Source organism: Coregonus lavaretus, assembly GCF_964263955.1.
Source record: "Coregonus lavaretus genome assembly, chromosome: 20".
NCBI lineage: Eukaryota > Metazoa > Chordata > Actinopteri > Salmoniformes > Salmonidae > Coregonus > Coregonus lavaretus.
In genome coordinates, this window is record NC_140007.1 from 9,235,772 (window position 1) to 9,258,007 (window position 22,236).

Below are 22,236 nucleotides of genomic sequence, written 5' to 3' on the forward strand. Positions count from 1 at the left end.
TAAGGTCCCACAGTTGACAGTGCATGTCAGAACAAAAACCAAGCAACGAGGTCGAAGGAATTGTCCGTAGAGCTCTGAGACAAGATTGTGTCGAGGAAGGGGAAGGGTACCAAAAAATTTATTCAGCATTGAAGGTCCCCAAGAACACAGTAGCCTCCACATTCTTAAATGGAAGAAGTTTGGAACCAGCAAGACTCTTCTTAGAGCTGGCCGCCCGGCCAAACTGAGCAATTTAGGGAGAAGGGCCTTGGTCAGGGTGTGGACCCGATGGTCACTCTGACAGGGCTCCAGAGTTCCTCTGTGGAGATGGGAGAACCTTCCAGAAGGACAACCATCTCTGCAGCACACCCCCAATCAGTTCTTTATGTTAGAGTGGCCAGACGGAAGCCACGCCTCAGTAAAAGGTACATGACAGCCCACTTGGAGTATGCCAAAAGGCACCCAAAGGACTCTCAGACCATGAGAAACAAGATTCTCTGGTCTGATGAAACCAAGATTGAACTCTTTGGCCTGAATGCCAAGCCTCACGTCTGGAAGAAACCTGGCACCATCCCTACAGTGAATCATGGTGGTGGCAGCATCATGCTGTGGTAATGTTTTTCAGCGGCAGGAACTGGGAGACTAGTCAAAATCGAGGGAAAGATGAATGGAGCAAAGTACAGAGAGATCCTTGATGAAAACCTGCTCCAGAGCGCTCAGAACCTCAGACTGGGGCGAAGATTCACCTTCCAACAGGACAACGACCCTAAGCACACAGCCAAGACAACACAGGAGTGTCTTCGGGACAAGTCTCTGAATGTCCTTGAGTGGCCCAGCCAGAGCCCGGACTTGAACCCAATCGAACATCTCTAGAGAGACCTGAAAATAGCTGTGTAGTGACGCTCCCCATCCAACCTGACAGATCTTGAGAGAATCTGCAGAGAAGAATGGGAGAAACTCCCCAAATACAGGTGTGCCAAGCTTGTAGCGTCATACCCAAGAAGATCCGATGCTGTAATGCTGCCAAAGGTGCTTCAACAAAGTACTGAGTAAAGGGTCTGAATACTTATGTAAATGTGATATTTCAATTTCAATTAAAAACCTGTTTTTGCTTTGTCATTATTGGATATTGTGTGTAGATTGATGAGGGAAAAAAACTATTTAATCAATTTTAGAATAAGGCTGTAACGTAATAGAATGTGGAAAAAGGCAAGGGGTCTGAACACTTTCCATAATCTGCAATAATAAAGCTGATCTACCTCCTAAAAATAATAATAAACAATTATCTTTTCTCTGGGCTTTTGGGAAGCAGGGATGAATAGGGTCTGGGTGGAGGGAGATTAGAAAGCTGGGTTGGAGGTCAGCTAAGCTATTTCTCTTCAAAGCTATCATTATACGGGCTCCTGAGTGGCGCAGCGGTCTAAGCACTGCATCTCAGTGCTTGATGCGTCACTACAGACCCCCTGGTTCGATTGCAGGCTGTATCACAACCGGCCGTGATTGGGAGTCCCATAGGGCGGCACACAATTGGCCCAGCATCGTCCGGGTTTGGCCGGTGTAGGCCGTCATTGTAAATAAGAATTTGTTCTTAACTGACTTGCCTAGTTAAATAAAGGTAAAATAAATACATACAAATAAAATATCTACTTCTACTATCCTCATAACACTAACTCTAGGAGGATTTCTGTATGCAATACAAACAGGTGCAAATTAAGCATCCCTTTTGCCGATCGTGTTTTTTCATCAATTGTTTTCTAATTTTCCTCACTTCCATTTGGAAATTAAAAATAACAGAGGCAGGGGAGGGGCTGGGCCAGGCAGGGGAGGGGCTGGTCCAGGGAGGGGAGGGGCTGGGCCAGGCAGGGGAGGGGCTGGGCCAGGCAGGGGAGGGGCTGGGCCACGCAGGGGAGGGGCCAGGGAGGGAGTTGGAAGTGTTTAGGATTAGGCCAAAAGCTATGTAGTAAGTAGACTGTGTGAGAGGCATGGGTGTGTATCCCATTTGGGTTTAGAGTAGAACGCAATATGAGAAATTGTGACCCAAAGGCATAAAGTAGACCCTCTCCTACTGACTATCTATCTTCTCCAAAAATCGGATAATCTCTATTTTAAGATTACCTGTCAGCACACACTGAGGGATGTGTGTGTGTGTGTGTGTGTGTGTAAGTGCAAGTGCATGTGCGCACATATGGGAAAAACCAATCTAACCATTCCATCTGTACATGGTAATAGCCTCATTCAGCAGCCTGTCTATATGTCTGCCTCACCACATACAGTCCCTCCCCGCAGGATCCCAAATAAAGGAGGCAGTGTGTCTACCTGTTTATCTACACCCCTTCTTCCCTCTCTCTACCGCCCGAAAGAGCAAATTACCTGTCTTTCTGTGTGTGTGTGTGTGTGTGTGTGTGTGTGTGTGGGGGGGGTATCTGTGGCCTCTTCTGCTCCAGTGTTGAGATGAGAGTATTTTTACTATAAGAACAGCCTTGCTGAAGGATATGGTCAGTGTGACTCCAGAGGAAAGAGAAAACCACCTTGGAGCTTATCGTTATCCTGCCGGTGTAATCCCTGTCCGTCCCAAGTATTCCAGACAGAATAACAGCCCAGGGCCCAGGGACAGAGAGGCTCGCTAGCTCCTCAGGATAACTAAACTATTTCAGCCCAGACAGCAGAGACAGCTTAACACAGCCACTGTACACACCTAATCTGCCATGGCCACAACAACCTCCCGCAGTCCAACTGCCCTCACACACACGCACACACAGCAGGATGTGTATGTGTGTGTGCGTGCGTGAGTGTGAGCGAGTGTGTGTGTATGTGCATAACGTGTGTGTGTGTGTGTGTGTGTGTGTCTCAAGACCAGTGCCCTCTTGTCATCTCGCCGCCCTCCTAGCAGCACATAAGGGCCATCTGTGCATTAAAGAGTTTGGAGTCCATGCAGAGTATTGAAACTGCTTTAAGGTCTTCAGGAGGGCCATAACCCCAGTCCTTCAGGACAACATAAGGCACATCATACCAACCAGGAGGTCTCTTAAAGCACCTAGCAGATGACAACCCACTGAGCACAGACGTCAATTCAATGTCTATTCCATGTCGGTTCAATTTAATTTCATTGAAATTACGTGGAAACTGTGTTGATTCAACCAGTGTGTGCCGAGTGGGAAGGACGCACAGTTCACACACATCGTACAGTAATTCAATCGGCAACCCCATTTTCATCCTTCCCCTTCATTCCCCCTCTCTTTCTCTCCTTCTCTCGGGACCAGAGGAGAAGATGTTGAAAATCGCATTAAAAAATAATCGCTTCCACCTGGTTGCTCTCCTCTCCTCTCTCAATCCTGCAGGATGCCTTTCTAATTACCGAGTAGAGGGAAGCCTCACAGGCACTGGTGGATTCCTCACCTCTACGGAGGCAATGGACCCCTGCCCCCGACCCTGACACACAAAACTCACACAAACACCCATGCACTCACACAGTACCGAAGCTCAACCATATTCCACCAAATTAACTCCATGCAGGTGTGGGGCCTGCCCCCCAAGCTCAGTTCATCTCATAAACCACCCGTGTCTAGAACATACCATACAGAAAAACCCTGGGCCATATGCTTAACTCATCTCAGCTCCCATCTCTAAGAGCCTCTCTGGAAAAATCTACACTCAATCCCTGTAACTCCTCACACATACATCACAGATGATGTTACATGTTTAGTACATTTGTGTCGACTGGCAATTCCAAACATCTCCCGAGGGAGCGTTAACCTTTGACTTGACTGGGTATAAACCAGGACTGCAGTATGTCTGCAGTGTCATCATCCAACAAATGTCTGTCCTATAGCCCATCATCCTCATTAACGACCATGGAGAATGTATGTGTCTGCAAAGCTTAGTTTAATGGATAAAACAGATGGGGTGCGAGACACTGAATGTACACCACATAATTTGACATTGTGAAAAATAATTAAAATATATGAATCCTCAAAATACTATATAACATATTTGAAAAAGTTGGGAAGGTGACAGGTGTATGGTTTAAAGATATGGGGTAAGCTGGAGGGCTGGATGAGACATGATGTGAATTGGACGTAAGAGGGAGGAAGTTTGTGAAACATGAGAGAATGATTGACATCAACAGTGAGAGAGAGAGAGAGAGAGAGAGAGAGAGAGAGAGAGAGAGAGAGAGAGAGAGAACAAGAAGATAGAGAATCAGATAAAGAATTTATTTTTTTATTTTTTTTATTTCACCTTTATTTAACCAGGTAAACCAGTTGAGAACAGGTTCTCATTTACAACTGTGACCTGGCCAAGACAAAGCAAAGTAGTGCAACAAAAAACAACACAGAGTTACATATGGGGTAAAAAAAAAACATAAAGTCAGAGATACAACAGAAAATATATATACAGTGTGTGCAAATGTAGCAAGTTATGGAGGTAAGGCAATAAATAGGCTATAGTGCAGAATAATTACAATAGTATTAACACTGGAATGCTAGATGTGCAAGAGATTATGTGCAAATAGAGATAATGGGGTGCAAAAGAGCAAATTAAATAACAATATAGGGATGAGGTAGTTGGGTGGGCTAATTTCAGATGGGCTGTGTACAGGTGCAGTGATCGGTAAGGTGCTCTGACAACTGATGCTTAAAGTTATTGAGGGAGATAAGAGTCTCCAGCTTCAGAGATTTTTGCAATTCGTTCCAGTCATTGGCAGCAGAGAACTGGAAGGAATGGCGGCCAAAGGAGGTGTTGGCTTTGGGAATGACCAGTGAGATATACCTGCTGGAGCGCAGACTACGGGTGGGTGCTGCTATGGTGACCAATGAGCTAAGATAAGGCGGGGATTTGCCTAGCAGTGATTTATAGATGGCCTGGAGCCAGTGGGTTTGACGACGAACATGTAGTGAGGACCAGCCAACAAGAGCGTACAGGTCACAGTGGTGGGTAGTGTATGGGGCTTTGGAGACAAAACGGATGGCACTGTGATAGACTACATCCAATTTGCTGAGTAGAGTGTTGGAGGCTATTTTATAAATGACATCGCCGAAGTCAAGGATCGGTAGGATAGTCAGTTTTACGAGGGCATGTTTGGCAGCATGAGTGAAGGAGGCTTTGTTGCGAAATAGGAAGCCGATCCTAGATTTAACTTTGGATTGGAGATTCTTTATGTGAGTCTGGAAGTTGAGTTTACAGTCTAACCAGACACCTAGGTATTTGTAGTTGTCCACATACTCTAGGTCAGACCCGTCGAGAGTGGTGATTCTAGTCGGGTGGGCGGGTGCTAGCAGCGTTCGATTGAAAAGCATGCATTTAGTTTTACTAGTGTTTAAGAGCAGTTGAAGGCTACTGAAGGATTGTTGTATGGCATTGAAGCTCGTTTGGAGGTTTGTTAACACAGTGTCCAATGAAGGGCCAGATGTATACAAAATGGTGTCGTCTGCGTAGAGGTGGATCTGAGAGTCACCAGCAGCAAGAGCGACATCATTGATATACACGGAGAAAAGTGTCGGCCCAAGAATTGAACCCTGTGGCACCCCCATAGAGACTGCCATAGGTCCAGACAACAGGCCCTCCGATTTGACACACTGAACTCTATCTGAGAAGTAGTTGGTGAACCAGGCGAGGCAGTCATTTGAGAAACCAAGGCTATTTAGTCTGCCAATAAGAATGCGGTGGTTGACAGAGTCGAAAGCCTTGGCCAGGTCGATGAAGACGGCTGCACAGTACTGTCTATTATCAATCGCGGTTATAATATCGTTTAGGACCTTGAGCGTGGCTGAAGTGCACCCGTGACCAGCTCGGAAACCAGATTGCATAGCGGAGAAGGTACGGTGGTATTCGAAATGGTCGATGATCTGTTTATTAACTTGGCTTTCGAATACTTTCGAAAGGCAGGGCAGGATGGATATAGGTCTGTAGCAGTTTGGATCTAGAGTGTCACCCCCTTTGAAGAGGGGGATGACCGCGGCAGCTTTCCAATCTCTGGGGATCTCAGACGTTATGAAAGAGAGGTTGAACAGACTAGTAATAGCGGTTGCGACAATTTCGGCGGCTAGTTTTAGGAAGAAAGGGTCCAGATTGTCTAGCCCAGCTGATTTGTAGGGGTCCAGATTTTGCAGCGCTTTCAAAACATCAGCTGTCTGAATTTGTGTGAAGGAGAAGCGGGGGGGGCATGGGCAAGTTGCAGCAGAGGGTGCAGAGTTGGTGGCCGGGTTAGTGGTAGCCAGATGGAAAGCATGGCCAGCTGTAGCAAAATGCTTGTTGAAATTCTCGATTATTGTAGATTTATCGGTGGTGATAGTGTTTCCTAGCCTCAGTGCAGTGGGCAGCTGGGAGGAAGTGCTCTTATTCTCCATGGACTTTACAGTGTCCCAAAACTTTTTGGAGTTAGTGCTACAGGATGCAAATTTCTGTTTGAAAAAGTTAGCCTTTGCTTTCCTGACTGCTTGTGTATATTGGTTCCTAACTTCCCTGAAAAGTTGCATATCGCGGGGGCTATTTGATGCTAATGCTGTACGCCACAGGATGTTTTTGTGCTGGTCAAGGGCAGTCAAGTCTGAGGAGAACCAGGGGCTATATCGGTTCTTAGTTCTGTATTTTTTGAAAGGGGCATGTTTATTTAAGATTGAGAGGAAATTACTTTTAAGGAACAACCAGGCATCCTCTACTGACGGAATGAGATCTATATCCATCCAGGATACCTGGGCCAGGTCAATTAGGAAGGCCTCCTCGCTAAAGTGTTTTAGGGAGCGTTTGACAGTGATGAGGGGTGGTTGTTTGACCGCGGACCCGTTACGGACGCAGGCAATAAGGCAGTGATCGCTGAGATCCTGGTTGAAGACAGCTGAGGTGTATTTAGAGGGTATGTTAGTCAGGATGATATCTATGAGGGTACCTATGTTTAAGGATTTAGGGTTGTACCTGGTAGGTTCGTTGATAATTTGCGTGAGGTTGAGGGCATCTAGCTTGGATTGTAGGATGGCTGGGGTATTAAGCATATCCCAATTTAGGTCACCAAGCAGTACAAACTCAGAGGATAAATGGGGGGCAATCAGTTCACATATGGTGTCCAGGGCACAGCTGGGGGCTGAGGGGGGTCTGTAGCAAGCGGCAACAGTGAGAGACTTATTTCTGGAAAGGTGGATTTTTAGAAGTAGAAGCTCAAACTGTTTGGGCACAGACCTGGATAGTATGATAGAGCTCTGCAGGCTATCTCTACAGTAGATTGCAACTCCACCCCCTTTGGCAGTTCTATCTAGACGGAAAATGTTGTAGTTGGGGATGGAAATTTCAGAATTTTTGGTGGCCTTCCTGAGCCAGGATTCAGACACTGCTAGAACATCAGGGTTGGCAGAGTGTGCTAACGCAGTGAATAACTCAAACTTAGGAAGTAGACTTCTGATATTTATGTGCAAGAAACCAAGACTTTTGCGATTACAGAAGTCAACAAATGATAGCTCCTGGGGTGTAGGAGTGCTACTGGGGGCTACAGGGCCTGGGTTAGCCTCTACATCACCAGAGGAACAGAATGAGGGAGAGAGAGAGAAAAAGGAAGAGAGAAAGGAAGCTAAAGTACAAAGACTCCCACCTAGTCTGAATGCAGTGAGGTGGTCTCTGATGGACAATTTAACCACCAAGGCCTGTGATTGCGCTGCGTATAGATTGGGGGTTGAAGGTGTGTAAACAGGAAATCAAAACCAGGTTAATTCTGCTTGAGAGCGAGGGAAGAAAAGAGAACCATTCCTTCCCTCTGGTACCACATTTTATTCAGTAACCTGTTAGTCCTTTTTTTTTTTTTTTTTTTTACAACCAAAAACAGTGAATCAACAGATAAGGGTTTGAATGTAGCACTAGCAAAAGTTCCTTTTGTCCTAAATGTATTTTTGATGTGTGGAGTAGAGCCAGGTGACTATAGAGATAGAGATTTAGGTGACAACATTGGTCTGTGTTTGTATGGCTTGGATTCTACCCTCTGCTTGCACTGTTATAAATCCAGTGGTATGCTCTATCCACTTTGGGTATGGTTTGTGAGTCAAGAATTGGTTGCAAGAGGAAATTCTGGAAAACTGGTTTCAAAACTAACATGAATATCCATGGTTAAATGTAAACTGTTAACTGTACTCAACACACTAGGCTTACAGCAGGTTCACAGCAGCAGCACTTTCTATGTGATTACCTTTAGGCTTGTGATGCTCTTCACGCGTGTTATATATTACAGAGCTCTGCCACAAAGATACACTGAAGCCATTCTCCGGCAAGCAGCAAGAAAAGACTTGTCACCGAAGGTTTTCCGAATGCAACCTGACAGGGAATTTAGGAGCTATTATCCTGGAGAAACTGCAGCTCAAATCCATTTGATTTTGTTGGGAATGCTAAAGTCCTCACCGCCGGGTCTCCTAGCCTGGGAATGAGTGGGTGATTTAACCCTGCCGAGAGCAGCTTGGCACCGGAATATTCCACGGATATGAGAAAGCAGATGGGGTTAAGAGCTGTGTAGGAAGATGAATAGGGAAGGAAAGTAGAAACACACACTAAACCAAAACCTAAATGAGATCAGTCTCACTGTTGACACACACAATGCAGCCTAATTAATGGAGTTTCAGGGAGTCACTGATTCACTGTAGAATGAACAGGCAAGGTGTGAGTGCATGTGTGTGGGCATGTTTACCTGGCTGCCTACACATGTTCATGTGTGTGTGTGTGTGTGTATGTCTGTTAGTGTATGTGCATGTGTGTGGGTGTGCGCAAATGTGTGTGTGTGGGTGTCAAATAAAATAATATAATTGTATTTGTCACATGCTTCGTGATAAGGCCACACAGAGGGCCAGAGATAATTACAGACGCCTGTGATAATCTGAAGTACCCAAAAGGGCCACTAGATGTCTTGTGATAGATTACATAAAATCCTTGAAAGATACACAAATTCTGGTAGTTTACTGGTAATATACCCTCCCTTTGCAACTCTAACACTGTATATATTCTAGGAAGATGTCAACCCACTTACTGTAATCCAAAAATGTCTCCAAGATTCACCATCATTGTAAAGCACTAGTTATTTTGTTGCTTTGACAGTCATTAGTGATTCACTTACATCTGTCTCTCATTTTAAGGACAACCCTGTTACGTGAAGTGAACTCTCGTTTTAATACGGTGAAACAATAAAATAAAGAAATCAGAGCGTAAAAGCAGATGAGCTAGTTCTATTATTTTTGGCCATTTTCTGGTGTTTTTTGGTGGAAAACTGAGCGGGTCGAGTATAACACGTCAACCCTGTTACCCATAGATAGACAGGCTAAAAATGTTTTAGCAATGACATTTTTGGGGTGAAGCTTGCATTCAGTTTCCACTACCTGTTGCACACAACAAGATTCCATTCCCCCTGTCACGAGGGGATTTATGGCTGATTTAAGATGAAAACGTCAACCCTGTTACGGTCAACCATGTTCATTTATTTGGCACTTAATGTAGTCATTTTGAGATGGAAAAACATGTTTTTTGTGGAGTTGAACATTTTTTTTACCAAGTTACACTTCTCAAAAGGCGCCGAAATGTTGGAACGACCCACATATGAACAATTATGTCCCTGGTTGCTATACAGCATGTTCTCTGCTCTGGCTACAATTCTCTCCCAGGGAGGCAGGCTGCTCCTGACCTCAATCCCAGGACATCTCCCCTGGCTTGAGCACCCTCTTGGCCCCTTCCCACTTAGGGAGACTGGAGGATAAATGAATGTGCCTATCTGTACAGACCTGACGGCTGAGTCTGGCGAAGGAAGAGCAGGGTCACTATTATAACCGCGATCGATAAAAGACAGTACTGTGCAGCCGTCTTCATCGACCTGGCCATGGCTTTCGACTCCGTCAATCACCGCATTCTTATTGGCAGACTAAATAGCCTTGGTTTCTCAAATGACTGCCTAGACTGGTTCACCAACTACTTCTCAGATAGAGTTCAATGTGTCAAATCGGAGGGCCTGTTGTCTGGACCTCTGGCAGTCTCTATGGGGGTGCCACAGGGTTCAATTCTCGGGCCGACTCTATTCTCTGTGTATATCAATGATGTCACTCTTGCTGCTGGTGACTCTCAGATCCACCTCTATGCAGACGACACCATTTTGTATACATCTGGCCCTTCATTGGACACTGTATTAACAAACCTCCAAACGAGCTTCAATGCCATACAGCACTCCTTCCGTAGCCTCCAATTGCTCTTAAACGCTAGTAAAACTAAATGCATGCTCTTCAATCGAACGCTGCTTGCACCCGCCCGCCCGACTAGAATCACTAATCTCGGTAGGTCTGACTTAGAATATGTGGACAACTACAAATACCTAGGTGTCTGGTTAGACCGTAAAGTCTACTTCTAGACTCACATTTAGCATCTCCAATCCAAAGTTAAATCTAGAATCAGCTTCCTATTTCGCAAACAAGCCTCCTTCACTCATGCTGCCAAACATGCCCTCGTAAAACTGACTATCATTTTTTACATTTACAATTACATTTTAGTCATTTAGCAGACGCTCTTATCCAGAGCGACTTACAGTTAGTGAATACATATTTTTTTATACTGGCCCCCCGTGGGAATCGAACCCACAACCCTGGCGTTGCAAACGCCATGCTCTATCAACTGAGCTACATCCCTGCCGGCCATTCCCTCCCCTACCCTGGACAACGCTGGGCCAATTGTGCGCCGCCCATGAGTCTCCCGGTCGCGGCGGATCCTACCGATCCTTGACTTCGGCGATGTCATTTACAAAATAGCCTCCAACACTCTACTCAGCAAATTGGATGTAGTCTATCACAGTGCCATCTGTTTTGTCACCAAAGCCCCATATACTACCCACCACTGTGACCTGTACACTCTTGTTGGCTGGTCCTCACTACATATTAGTCGCCAAACCCACTGGCTACAGGCCATCTATAAATCACTGCTAGGCAAATCCCTGCCTTATCTTAGCTCATTGGTCACCATAGCAACACCCACCCGTAGTATGCACTCCAGCAGGTATATCTCACTGGTCATCCCGAAAGCCAACACCTCCTTTGGCCGCCATTCCTTCCAGTTCTCTGCTGCCAATGACTGGAACGAACTGCAAAAATCTCTGAAGCTGGAGACTCTTATCTCCCTCACTAACTTTAAGCATCAGTTGTCAGAGGAGCTTACTGATCACTGCACCTGTACACAGCCCATCTGAAATTAGCCCACCCAACTACCTCATCCCCATATTGTTATTTATTTTGCTCATTTGCACCCCAGTATCTCTATTTGCACATCATCTTCTGCACATCTATCATTCCAGTGTTAATACTAAATTGTAATTATTTTGAACTATGGCCTATTTATTGCCTTACCTCCATAACTTACTACATTTGCACACACTGATAATAGATTTTCTATTGTGTTATTGACTGTACGTTTTGTTTATTCCATATGTAACTCTGTGTTGTTGTTGTTCTTTTCAATCGCACTGCTTTGCTTTATCTTGGCCAGGTTGCAGTTGTAAATGAGAACTTGTTCTCAACTGACTTACCTGGTTAAATAAAAGGGTCATGTCCTCCAACACATTTGTTAGGCATTTATTCTCTAGATGATGGGCTACTGGGCCTGATTCACACAACTGGCAAATTCAGTGAGAGTGTGTATTACATTGTTATGAAAAATGAATGGAGGGCATCTGAGGCCAGAATTGTGAAGTGCACACACACACAGGTACAGTTGAAGTCGGAAGTTTACATACACTTAGGTTGGAGTCATTAAAACTAGTTTTTCAACCACTCCACAAATTTCTTGTTAACAAACTATAGTTTTGGCAAGTCGGATAGGACATCTACTTTGTGCATGACACAAGTAATTTTTCCAACAATTGTTTACAGACAGATTATTTCACTTATAATTCACTGTATCACAATTCCAGTGGGTCAGAAGTTTACATACACTAAGTTGACTGTGTCTTTAAACAGCTTGGAAAATTCCAGAAAAAAATGTCATGGCTTTAGAAGCTTCTGATAGGCTAATTGACATCATTTGAGTCAACTGGAGGTGTACCTGTGGATGTATTTCAAGGCCTACCTTCAAACTCAGTGCCTCTTCGCTTGACATCATGGGAAAATCAAAATAAATCAGCCAAGACCTCAGAAAAAAATGTGTAGACCTCCACAAGTCTGGTTCATCCTTGGGAGCAATTTCTAAATGCCTGAAGGTACCACGTTCATTTGTACAAACAATAGTACGCAAGTATAAACACCATGGGACCACACAGCCATCATACCACTCAGGAAGGAGACACGTTCTGTTTCCTAGAGATTAACGTACTTTGGTGCGAAAAGTGCAAATCAATCCCAGAACAACAGCAAAGGATCTTGTGAAGATGCTGGAGGAAACAGTATCTATATCCACAGTAAAACGAGTCCTATATCGACATAACCTGAAAGGCCGCTCAGCAAGGAAGAAGCCACTGCTCCAAAACCGCCATAAAAAAGCCAGACTACGGTTTGCAACTGCACATGGGGACAAAGATCGTAGTTTTTGGAGAAATGTCCTCTGGTCTGATGAAACAAAAATAGAACTGTTTGGCCATAATGACCATCGTTTTGTTTGGAGGAAAAAGTGGAAGCTTGCAAGACGAAGAACACCATCCCAACCGTGAAGCACAGGGGTGGCAGCATCATGCTGTGGGGGTGCTTTGCTGCAGGAGGGACTGGTGCACTTCACAAAATACATGTCATCATGTTGTGGGAAATGATGTAGCTATATTGAAGCAACATCTCAAGACATCAGTCAGGAAGTTAAAGCTTGGTCGCAAATGGGTCTTCCAAATGGACAATGACCCCAAGCATACTTCCAAAGTTGTGGCAAAATGGCTTAAGGACAACAAAGTCAATGTATTGGAGTGGCCATCACAAAGCCCTGACCTCTATCCTATAGAAAATGTGTGGGCAGAACTTAAAAAGCATGTGCGAGCAAGGAGGCATACAAATCTGACTCAGTTACACCAGCTCTGTCAGGAGGAATGGGCCAAAATTCACCCAACTTATTGTGGGAAGCCTGTGGAAGGCTACCCGGAACGTTTGACCCAAGTTAAACAATTTAAAGGCAATGCTACCAAATACTAATTGAGTGTATGTAAACATCTGACCCACTGGGAATGTGATGAAAGAAATAAAAGCTGAAATAAATCATTCTCTCTACTATTATTCTGACATTTCACATTCTTAAAATAAAGTGGTGATCCTAACTGACCTAAAACAGGGAATTTTTACTAGGATTAAATGTCAGGAATTGGGAAAACTGAGTTTAAATGTATTTGGCTAAGATGTATGTAAACTTCCGACTTCAACTGTATAACTGAGCGCTGGCCAAAACCGCCACCAACCAAAACAAAGCTCAAGGTCAGCCTTGTCAGGCCCATTGGGCTGAAACCACACTGCATGGCTCTCATTACCAGTAATAGAATCAGCACAGGGACACAGGGACATATAGGATGAGGTTACACCGCCTATCTCTGTTTGTCTGGCTCAATCTGGCCTCGACCCAATATAGCACACCACACTGTGGCTGGATAAGCAGCTTGAATACAAAACACAAGGAGATCGCTCGTCGGTGAGCATTAAATATCAAACCTACTGTAATTAGAAAATAAACCATTTAACCCAATAAGGCTGTGACTGATTCAGATTGTATGTGTTGGTTCCTGGATTCTAGGTGATTGGTCTGTGGGAACAGGCGTGTTTGTCAATCAGACAGTGTTGTAACCCACTCTGATGTAAACCAGGTGTGGAGGTGTTCTGACTCTAATGGTCTCCTGTGTCTCTGTGATAAAGAGCCTGTCATATCTGAGAGTCCTGTAATGAAGGCCAGACACAGCAGGGGATCTGGACCCCCTCAACAGAACTCCTGACAATCCCTCTCAACGAGGGGTGAGGACCCCCTAACCTTGTACCCCTCTGATATCATGTCCTCAGTGCCCCAACATTACACTGACTGCTCAACCTATGACCACCAGCTCGAAGCTTGAAGAAGTCCCTAACCTCCCGTAGTGATAATATGGACAGTAGTCCATGGTTATCTCTCCTAGAGTCAAGTACCTAGCACCTAGTCCTCTGCAACCTTCCTCTGCACCATTCCTCTAACCATCTTCACATCTTCCTTATGCCCATTACGATAAATCCCTGTGATCCCATCTGTGTCCCTCTCCCCCATCCTCTCGACTGTGTTGTTCCCCTTAGAACAGGGATCTTCAATCGTTTCTTGCCCAGGGACCCCGCCCAGGCAAACTGGCAACCCAGGGACCCCGCCCAGGCAAACTGGCGACCCAGGGACCCCCATCATATGTTAGCAAAAAAGAATGTACAGAACCAGTCAAAAGTTTGGACACACCTACTCATTCAACGTTTTTTCTTAATATTGACTATTTTCTACATTGTAAAATAGTAGTGAAGAAATCAAAACTATGAAATAACACATATGGAATCATGTAGTAACCAAAAAAGTTTTAAACAAATTAAAATATATTTTATATTTGAGTTTTTTCAAACTAGGGACCCTTTGCCTTGATGACAGCTTTGCACACTCTTTTTAATTAGGCCTAAACTATTTGATCATCTAAACAATATTGAATGTAAAGGTATTGTTTGTTACGTCGGCTATAGGCTTTCATTAGGTAAGAAGACTAATTAGAAGGCTCTTTCAGTGACACATTACTTAATGGCATGGTTTCCTTTTATCTAAATGTTGAATAGACATGAAACCAATTAAATTAATGCAAATTAGGGGAATAGTAATAATGGACTAATACAAATAACTATAATAAAGCCTACTACTCTGGAGTCATAAAAACAATTAAATAAATATATGTTATATGGAGGGTAACAGATAGGCTCTCAAAACATTCTATGTGGTTATAGCTCAGGTTGCGGAGAAAAATCTGTCCTGATTTCTTGTATCGGGTGGGGCTCGGAATTGATGTGGCCGACATGGTGCGGGTGCAGCCCCCAAACACTGACCCTTGCAGGACTTTAGTTCCCCCTCCGTCTCCCCCTCAGCGTCTCCAGGCTCAGACACCCCCCATCACATCCCAGGCCCTAGTTCTGTCTCTCCCATTACTCCTGCCCCCGGCTGACGTCTCCGTGTGTGTGTCTGTGTGTGTGTGTGTGTGTCATTACTCCTTGCCTTGCCTGACGGTTCTGGGTTAAACAATGTTATTATTAAAGTCTTTCCAGAGGAGCTTCCTGCCTCCCCTCTGTGACACCCTTACCAACGATAAATCAACCGCCTGAGCCCCGTAAATCACACTGTGTGTGTGTGTATGTGTGTGCATGCATATGTGTGTGTTCACTGCAGCTGCGTGCTCAGACACCCAGATGAAGGCGATAGTGCAGCTGTGTCTCCAGTCTCCACTAGATGTGACCTGGACAAGGTGGAGATGTGACTTCTACAGGGTCTTTTAAAATAACACAGAGGAACGGACAAGCCATAAATGTCAGATAAGTAAAACCGTAACTACCTCTACCCTCTCCTATAATGGATTCCAGAGTTTGTATGGATTATATGTCTGTTTCAGTGGGGAGAAACGAGTCTGGGGTTATTTTAACTGCCAATTTTAAACATCTCTGTCAAACAAGGGAAAACGGAGACAGAATTCAGAAGTGGCTGATCTTTCTAGCATACACATTCTTCTGGCATTTAATATATCTCTTTCGCATTTCCTTTTGCAGATGAGAGCTTAGAAAAGTGTAAGAGACTTATTATCTAGTGGAAACTGGCATATACGGCCTGTGTACCAGTGATGGCTGGCTCAGTGATGGTTTGTGATTGTGTTGACACCCCCTGCTGGCCTGATGACTTTACTACTGCATACTGAACATGTTCATGACAAGCAGCTCTTCTCACTCTCTCCCTCAGCCAGGCATCAATGTAGCCAATACTGGACTAAGTCAGAGACCCCTTATCTTCTAAGGCTGGGAATAGCCAGGGACCTCATGATACGATATTATCACGATACTTAGGTGCCGATATGATATGTGTTGCGATTGTCACGATTCTAAATGTATTGCGATCCTGCGTTTTTTTAGGATGTTATGTTCCAAACATATTGCTCACTATATGTCTGCTGCAGAGAGACAAGAGAGAGCATGAGAAAATGAGTTTTGATCAGTCATAGAAATAAAAGTGCTGAAAACATGTTGGCTCACTATTTAAAAAGAAGATGGAGAACAAGCTGTAGGATAAAAACTTCCAAATATACTTTGAGTCAAAGTATCTATATAATATTGTCCAAAATAATATTGTGATATGTAACTGTATCAATTTTTCCCCCATCACTATTATCTACCCCACTCCCGCTGTGATTGCCAGCTACACACACACACCCACACTTAAATGCATTGACACAAACACTGACACTCACATAACATTGTTATAAGACAATTGAGAGTTATTCCTGCCAGAAAACTGTCCAACTACCTTGAATTTTAACTATAATACACAAAACACTATTAATGTTGGATCCAGCTGTGACTCTAACATACCTCTAAGAGTAATAGACAGATAGATACAGTGCAGCTGTCTAAGACCCACAAAAGAGCTATTGTGCGCCCCCGGCACAACAATGCAGCTTAGCGGTGCTACGAGGGAAAACCACTGGGGTCAATAGAGGATTCTAATTAGCCTACATTGGCAGGAGCGCTGCGAGATGAAACACAGCATGACGATTGGATTTCCTGCACTATCGGCTGTTCAAACTAAGTTGGTTCACAGAGTAATTGCAACAATGGTTAAAGGTCAAGACAAACAAAAGAATGAGACTATGCAGTGTGGAAGAGATAGTGGTGGTGGTGAGGGAGGATGAACGATGACAATAAGGATGATGATAATTATTATGTACATTCCCACCCTGATCATCTGCATTAAATGTCCTCACAAAAGTGATAGTAAAGAATACAGCAGTGGAAAGACTGATATGTGTTTCAATTAATTGACAGACCATCAGAGAAGAACAAGAGAAGAGGGAAGGTTTTTTCATTTCCTAAAGCAGGCTTGAGCCCAGCATTGCAACAGTCGTGATAAAATGGAACACTGGCATGCACTAACCCTGCAGCTCCAGAAAACAGCAACAGAACCTGTGTGTGTGTGTGTGTGTGTGTGTGTGTGTGTGTGTGTGTGTATGTATGTGTGCGAATGTATTTTTATAAAAAAAAATTATAATGCTTGTAACAACTTAATCAACCTCATATAAAAAGCACTTCAAATCCCTGCACATCTGCACACACACACAACCACACCACCACTGGAAACCTTGATGGAGGGAGGCATGCTCTGCCTCGGAAAGTGAGTCGACCTCACGAGGCGCCACTTGAAAAGAAACCAACACCATTAAACAGATTTCCTTTCACTGTTTCTCTAAATATCAAATCATTTCTGGGTAACAATTAAGTACCTTACTGTGATTGTTTTAAATCAAAATGGTCAAAAAGAAACAAAAATGGGCCTCCCGAGTGGCGCTTCGCAGTGCTTGAGGCATCACTACAGCCCCGGGTTCGATCCCAGGCTGTGTCACAGCCGGCCGTGACAGGGAGACCCATGAGGCGGCGCACAATTCGCCCAGCGTCATCCGGGTTAGAGGAGGGTTTGGCCGGCCATGATTTCCTTGTCCCATCGCGCTCTAGCGACTCCTTGTGGCGGGCCGGGCGCCTGCAAGCTGACTTCAGTCTCCAGTTGTACAGTGTTTGCTCCAACACATTGGTGCGGCTGGCTTCCGGGTTAAGCGAGCAGTATGTCAAGAAGCAGTGCAGTTTGGCAGGCTCGTGTTTTGGAGGACACATTATTTTATTTATTTTATTTTATGTCATTTAGCAGACACTCTTATCCAGAGCGACTTACAGGAGCAATTAGGGTTAAGTGCCTTGCTCAAGGGCACATCGACAGATTTGTCACCTAGTCGGCTCGGGGATTAGAACCAGCGACCTTTCGGTTACTGGCACAACGCTCTTAACCACTAAGCTACCTGCCGCCCCACATGGCTCTCGATCTTCGCCTCTCCCGATTCCTTACGGGTGTTGCAGCGATGGGACAAAACTGTAACTACCAATTGGATATCACGAAATTGGGGAGAAAACGGGGTAAAAAGTACAATACATTTTTTTTAAAGAAACAAAAATAGCTTAGCAAAGAGCAATTTCTCAAACAAGAATTTTGCTAGGGCTGTCTGTGAGTGGTCTGAGTGGGGAGGGGAAAACTGAAAACTAGCTGTTATTGGCAGAGAGGTTTGGAACTATCTTTCTTATTGGTCTATTAACTAATTTACCACCTGGTGATGTCACCAGGCAGGTCAAAACTCCATCCCCCCAAAACAGGCTGAAATTTCAGGCGGCCTTTTCAAATATCTCTTACACTAAAAGGGCGTAATCAGTTTCACAATTAGGAAGTCCGGGGGGCAGGACGGGGGACAGGGGGAGCAGATAGCTGCCTAGTGGTGGCTATTCAGCAGCATGATGGTCTGGGGGTAGAAGCTATTGGCCATCTGTCCGTTTTTGCGATGATGCTCCTACACTGCCCACGTCTGAGTGATAGAAGCGGGGAGAACAGGCCGTGGCTCAGGTGGCTGAGGTCCTTGATTATTATTCCAACCTCATATAGCGTGGAAATATATATAAAACACAGGGGGGGGAAGTATTTGACTGCACTGGGCCTTTAAAGCGGGGAGCAGCTCCACTCTGCCCAGTGAAAGACACAGTGAAACACTCAGTAAAGACCTTACCTTTAAGTATGCTCTGGCTTCGCAGTACATCCCTTGAAATGAGCATAAAGTAAGAACTTTGCGAGAAGCCGGGTCTGCAGGGGGCTTTGGACACGAGGTCTCCATTAGTCCCCTGTGAGAGGAAAGAGAATACATTGTGAGACATCTATAAACATTGATTCAGCTGCTTCTCTGTGGGCCTGAAAGCTGACTGAAACTGATTCTGCCTCGGCAGCAGCTATACAGCAGAGAGATAGAAAGATGACCGTGCCTCCCATCAAACCACTGGCTTCTGCATGTGTTCTATCTGCTCCCGGGAATTCAGGTTAAATTAATACACAGTTGGTATGTCAGTGAATATCAAGACAACATTATAATCTTCAAATAGTCAGGAGAGGGCGAGGGCATGTTTGGCCTCACACTCTCCCCATTGTTCATTCAAGGCTTGAACAGTATTTCAACATACATTTTTTCCAATACATGAAAGTAGTTTTTATTCATCCTGTAGACCAGGTACTAACAGGTGTGATTTGGTAGGGTCCTCAGTGCAGGGGGCAGTGGAGGGATCTATGGAACAGGCTGCCATTCAGAAGAGGAGACTGGAAACATAGGAAATCTACATTATCTGATCCGACTTCATTTTTTCACTTCTAACTGGGAATCCTGACATTCAACCTGCCAGAGGACGCAGGGAATTTAATGAGGGCTCATTGTGTGGGATAAATTATGGCGCCTTCACACCCACACACATATACACAGATGACAAACATACAGGACAGTTGTTGTTGTTCTTGTTGTGTGTGTATGTGTGTGTGTGTGTGTATGAGTGTGCACACTTAAGCTACACTTCAGGGTTCTTCCATGTTATTTCACCCTGTAAGCAGTCTATGGACAAGGTATGACAGCAACCCATGCTTTGGTTTTGTTTACCTGGCCACTGATTAAAATGCTAACTTTTTAGCATTTGTGGCACAAATCCAATGCAAGTCAATGGTACTTATATTAGCATTTTCGCACTTCATATCTAAATAATCTATAAGTAAAAATGTTTGATCTTTTAGGATGATTTGAACATGAAGTGTGAAAATGCTAATATAGGTACCATTGACTTTATTTGGATTTGTGCCACAAATGCAAAAATGTTAGCATTTGAAACAGTGGCCAACAAAACCAAAGCATGGGTTGATGTCATACCTTTCCAATAGACTGCTTACAGGGTAAGGAAACCAAGGTCATTTTGTAATTTGGGTGAACTATCCCTTTAACATTGAGGCGGGGAAATCTTCAAACTTGTTTAACTTAATAGCAAGAACAGCACCATCTAGTGGTCAGAACCTGGTAATATCAGGATCTACGATGGGAAATAAACCTAACAACTTAAATTACTAATTTCTCTGAACAGGGGAAAAAAACATCACCAAGTTTGATGAGAACACATTACATAGGATGAAGAAACAATACTCTGAGCCACAGCTACCTGTCAGACATAGAGAACTGATACTATATACTTGTGTGGGATTGGCGTGGGGTGTGGAGGGTCCATGGGTGGCTTTTGAGTATTAGTGGCTAGTCTTGGCTAGTAGTATTACAGAGAACAAACAAACAAACCTGAGGGGGCACGTGCCCCTGTTTCCTCTAAGTGCATGAGGCCTCTGTCCACTCATCTGTCACTCCTCTGGTAATGACCATGATCATTCAAGCGTACCATGGAAATGCCCATGCATCTATATTTTCCAGGCAACCCTCTATCACCCCGCCAGGCACAGGCAGACTGCATGCGGGGAAGACACAACCAATATCCCACTGAGCCATACTATATGATGGCAACACCAAGCGAGTTGAGAAACCAAAACGGTCCCTGATTTCGCATTCAGTTATTGAGGTATAGGACATTTAACATTAGGCCTTTTTATACTTTTAGGATACATTTGGAGATGGACATGACATAAGTAAAATATTTGTTTCACTGGAGTTTCTCCATAAAACAAACGAGTTAGGGATAGGCAATGCATTAAACAAAAGCTATATTTTCATACTATAATAGCCTTCTGCAATCTGCGGAGTACTACAGTTGCGTTGCAGGGTGGCATTTTTGCCTGTGTCAAGATAGCCTATTAAAATAAGGAAATAAAAAATACTGCGTTTTTCACGATTGAATATACAGGAAATTAAAAACAGATGCAATAATAGCCTATGCCAGGCTATCCATCAAGATTTGCACTCCCTCTAGAGCTGCGCGCAGCATCAATTCAGTCAGAATTTGATGGAGGGGTAAAGCGCTGAGAATATTCATAAATAAATTCCTCTATACTACGCTATGAACTAATATACATTATATGCTAATTTGTGATGAAAAAACAGAAGACAAATCCCATTAAAAAACTATGGTAAGTCTTGTTGGGGAATAAAAATTGAATATAAAGGCTGACGTTGCGCTTCGAGAACAAATCACTTGTGTTGGAGAACAAAGTAGCCTTAAGTAGAAATAGAATCAACACCAACAAGTTCAGGATCAACCCCAAAACATTGTCACTGCCTCTGATGCTGTGCACTCCGCAACACAGTCCGCAGCATAGGAGCGCAACACTTCCGTAATGTTACAGTAAAATTGGATATCTCACCCAAAACGTGGCTAGTTGTAAGGCTGCTGTCAGCAAGAGAACGAAGGCAGTTTTCATCGTTGCAGGCGAGCAGAGGCTCCTTGAGCTGGAAAAGGTGACACGACTCGTATTTCTTCTCTGGTAAGTGTATAATTTCCCCGCGGGTGGTATGTCCACCCTGTGCTCTGCACTTGCAGTGGTAAGCTCTTCAGAAGTAGAACGCCCGTCCCGACTTCCCTCGCTCTCTCATCTGCAGGTGAAGAGCGGAGCTCAGCTCAGCAGCACCAAAGCGCAAGGCAGCGAAGCCAGCGTCACTCCAACCCCTCCTATCGCCTGGCGCCGGAGAATCCCACTTAAAGACACACAGTGGAGTGGTGGTTAAAGCGAGCGAGCTGATTCCTCGGCTATTGCCGGTAATGGTGGCTGAGAGTTCCCCCTGTAACTACCATAAAGGGTGAGGTATGGCTGTGTAAACTACTTTATTCATTCTTCTGATGCTACTGTTGACTATGGCCATTCTCCACTTGCATAATGTTGGAGGTTTGTGTGTGTGTGGGTGGGTGTCATTCAGTGGCGACTAGTCATCAGGGCAGGTGGGGTTTGAGCCCTACCTGTTTAGCTAAAATAATTTGCCTGTTTTGCATGCTATTTAGGCAATTAATACGTGTCACATATCACTTTGAAAACAATGTAAAAACATTTTTATTGTGTTAATAAAGCTGCACACAAAAGTTGTCTCTTTTTTGCTTTCTTGAGTAAGGCAGCTCCAAAATGCAGGTGTTTCAGCCTAGCTCAGTGCTTTCTGTGGTGGAGTGGCAGCCAGTGGAAAATACAGAGCATAGGAGTTGGTAATCTTCTCTTGTTGCGCTGTGATTGGCTCAGTGTTCTGTCACTCATGGGGACACTACATCACCGCAGAATCTACAGGGAGAGCTA

The 22,236-nt window shown here is 44.3% G+C and overlaps 1 protein-coding gene across 1 annotated transcript in view; it reads right to left on the reverse strand.

The window, feature by feature from the left end:
- Positions 1-21,378, reverse strand: part of LOC311147944 (cadherin-4-like) — a gene marked incomplete at both ends in the record, with an annotated part of 240,110 nt that extends 218,732 nt beyond the window's left edge. The window contains 2 exons of the mRNA XM_084184792.1: positions 18,722-18,833; positions 21,322-21,378. Of these exons, the coding sequence (XP_084040918.1) occupies positions 18,722-18,833; positions 21,322-21,378 (169 nt within the window). The remainder of the gene's footprint in view (positions 1-18,721; positions 18,834-21,321) is intronic.
- Positions 21,379-22,236: the final 858 nt, after the last annotated feature.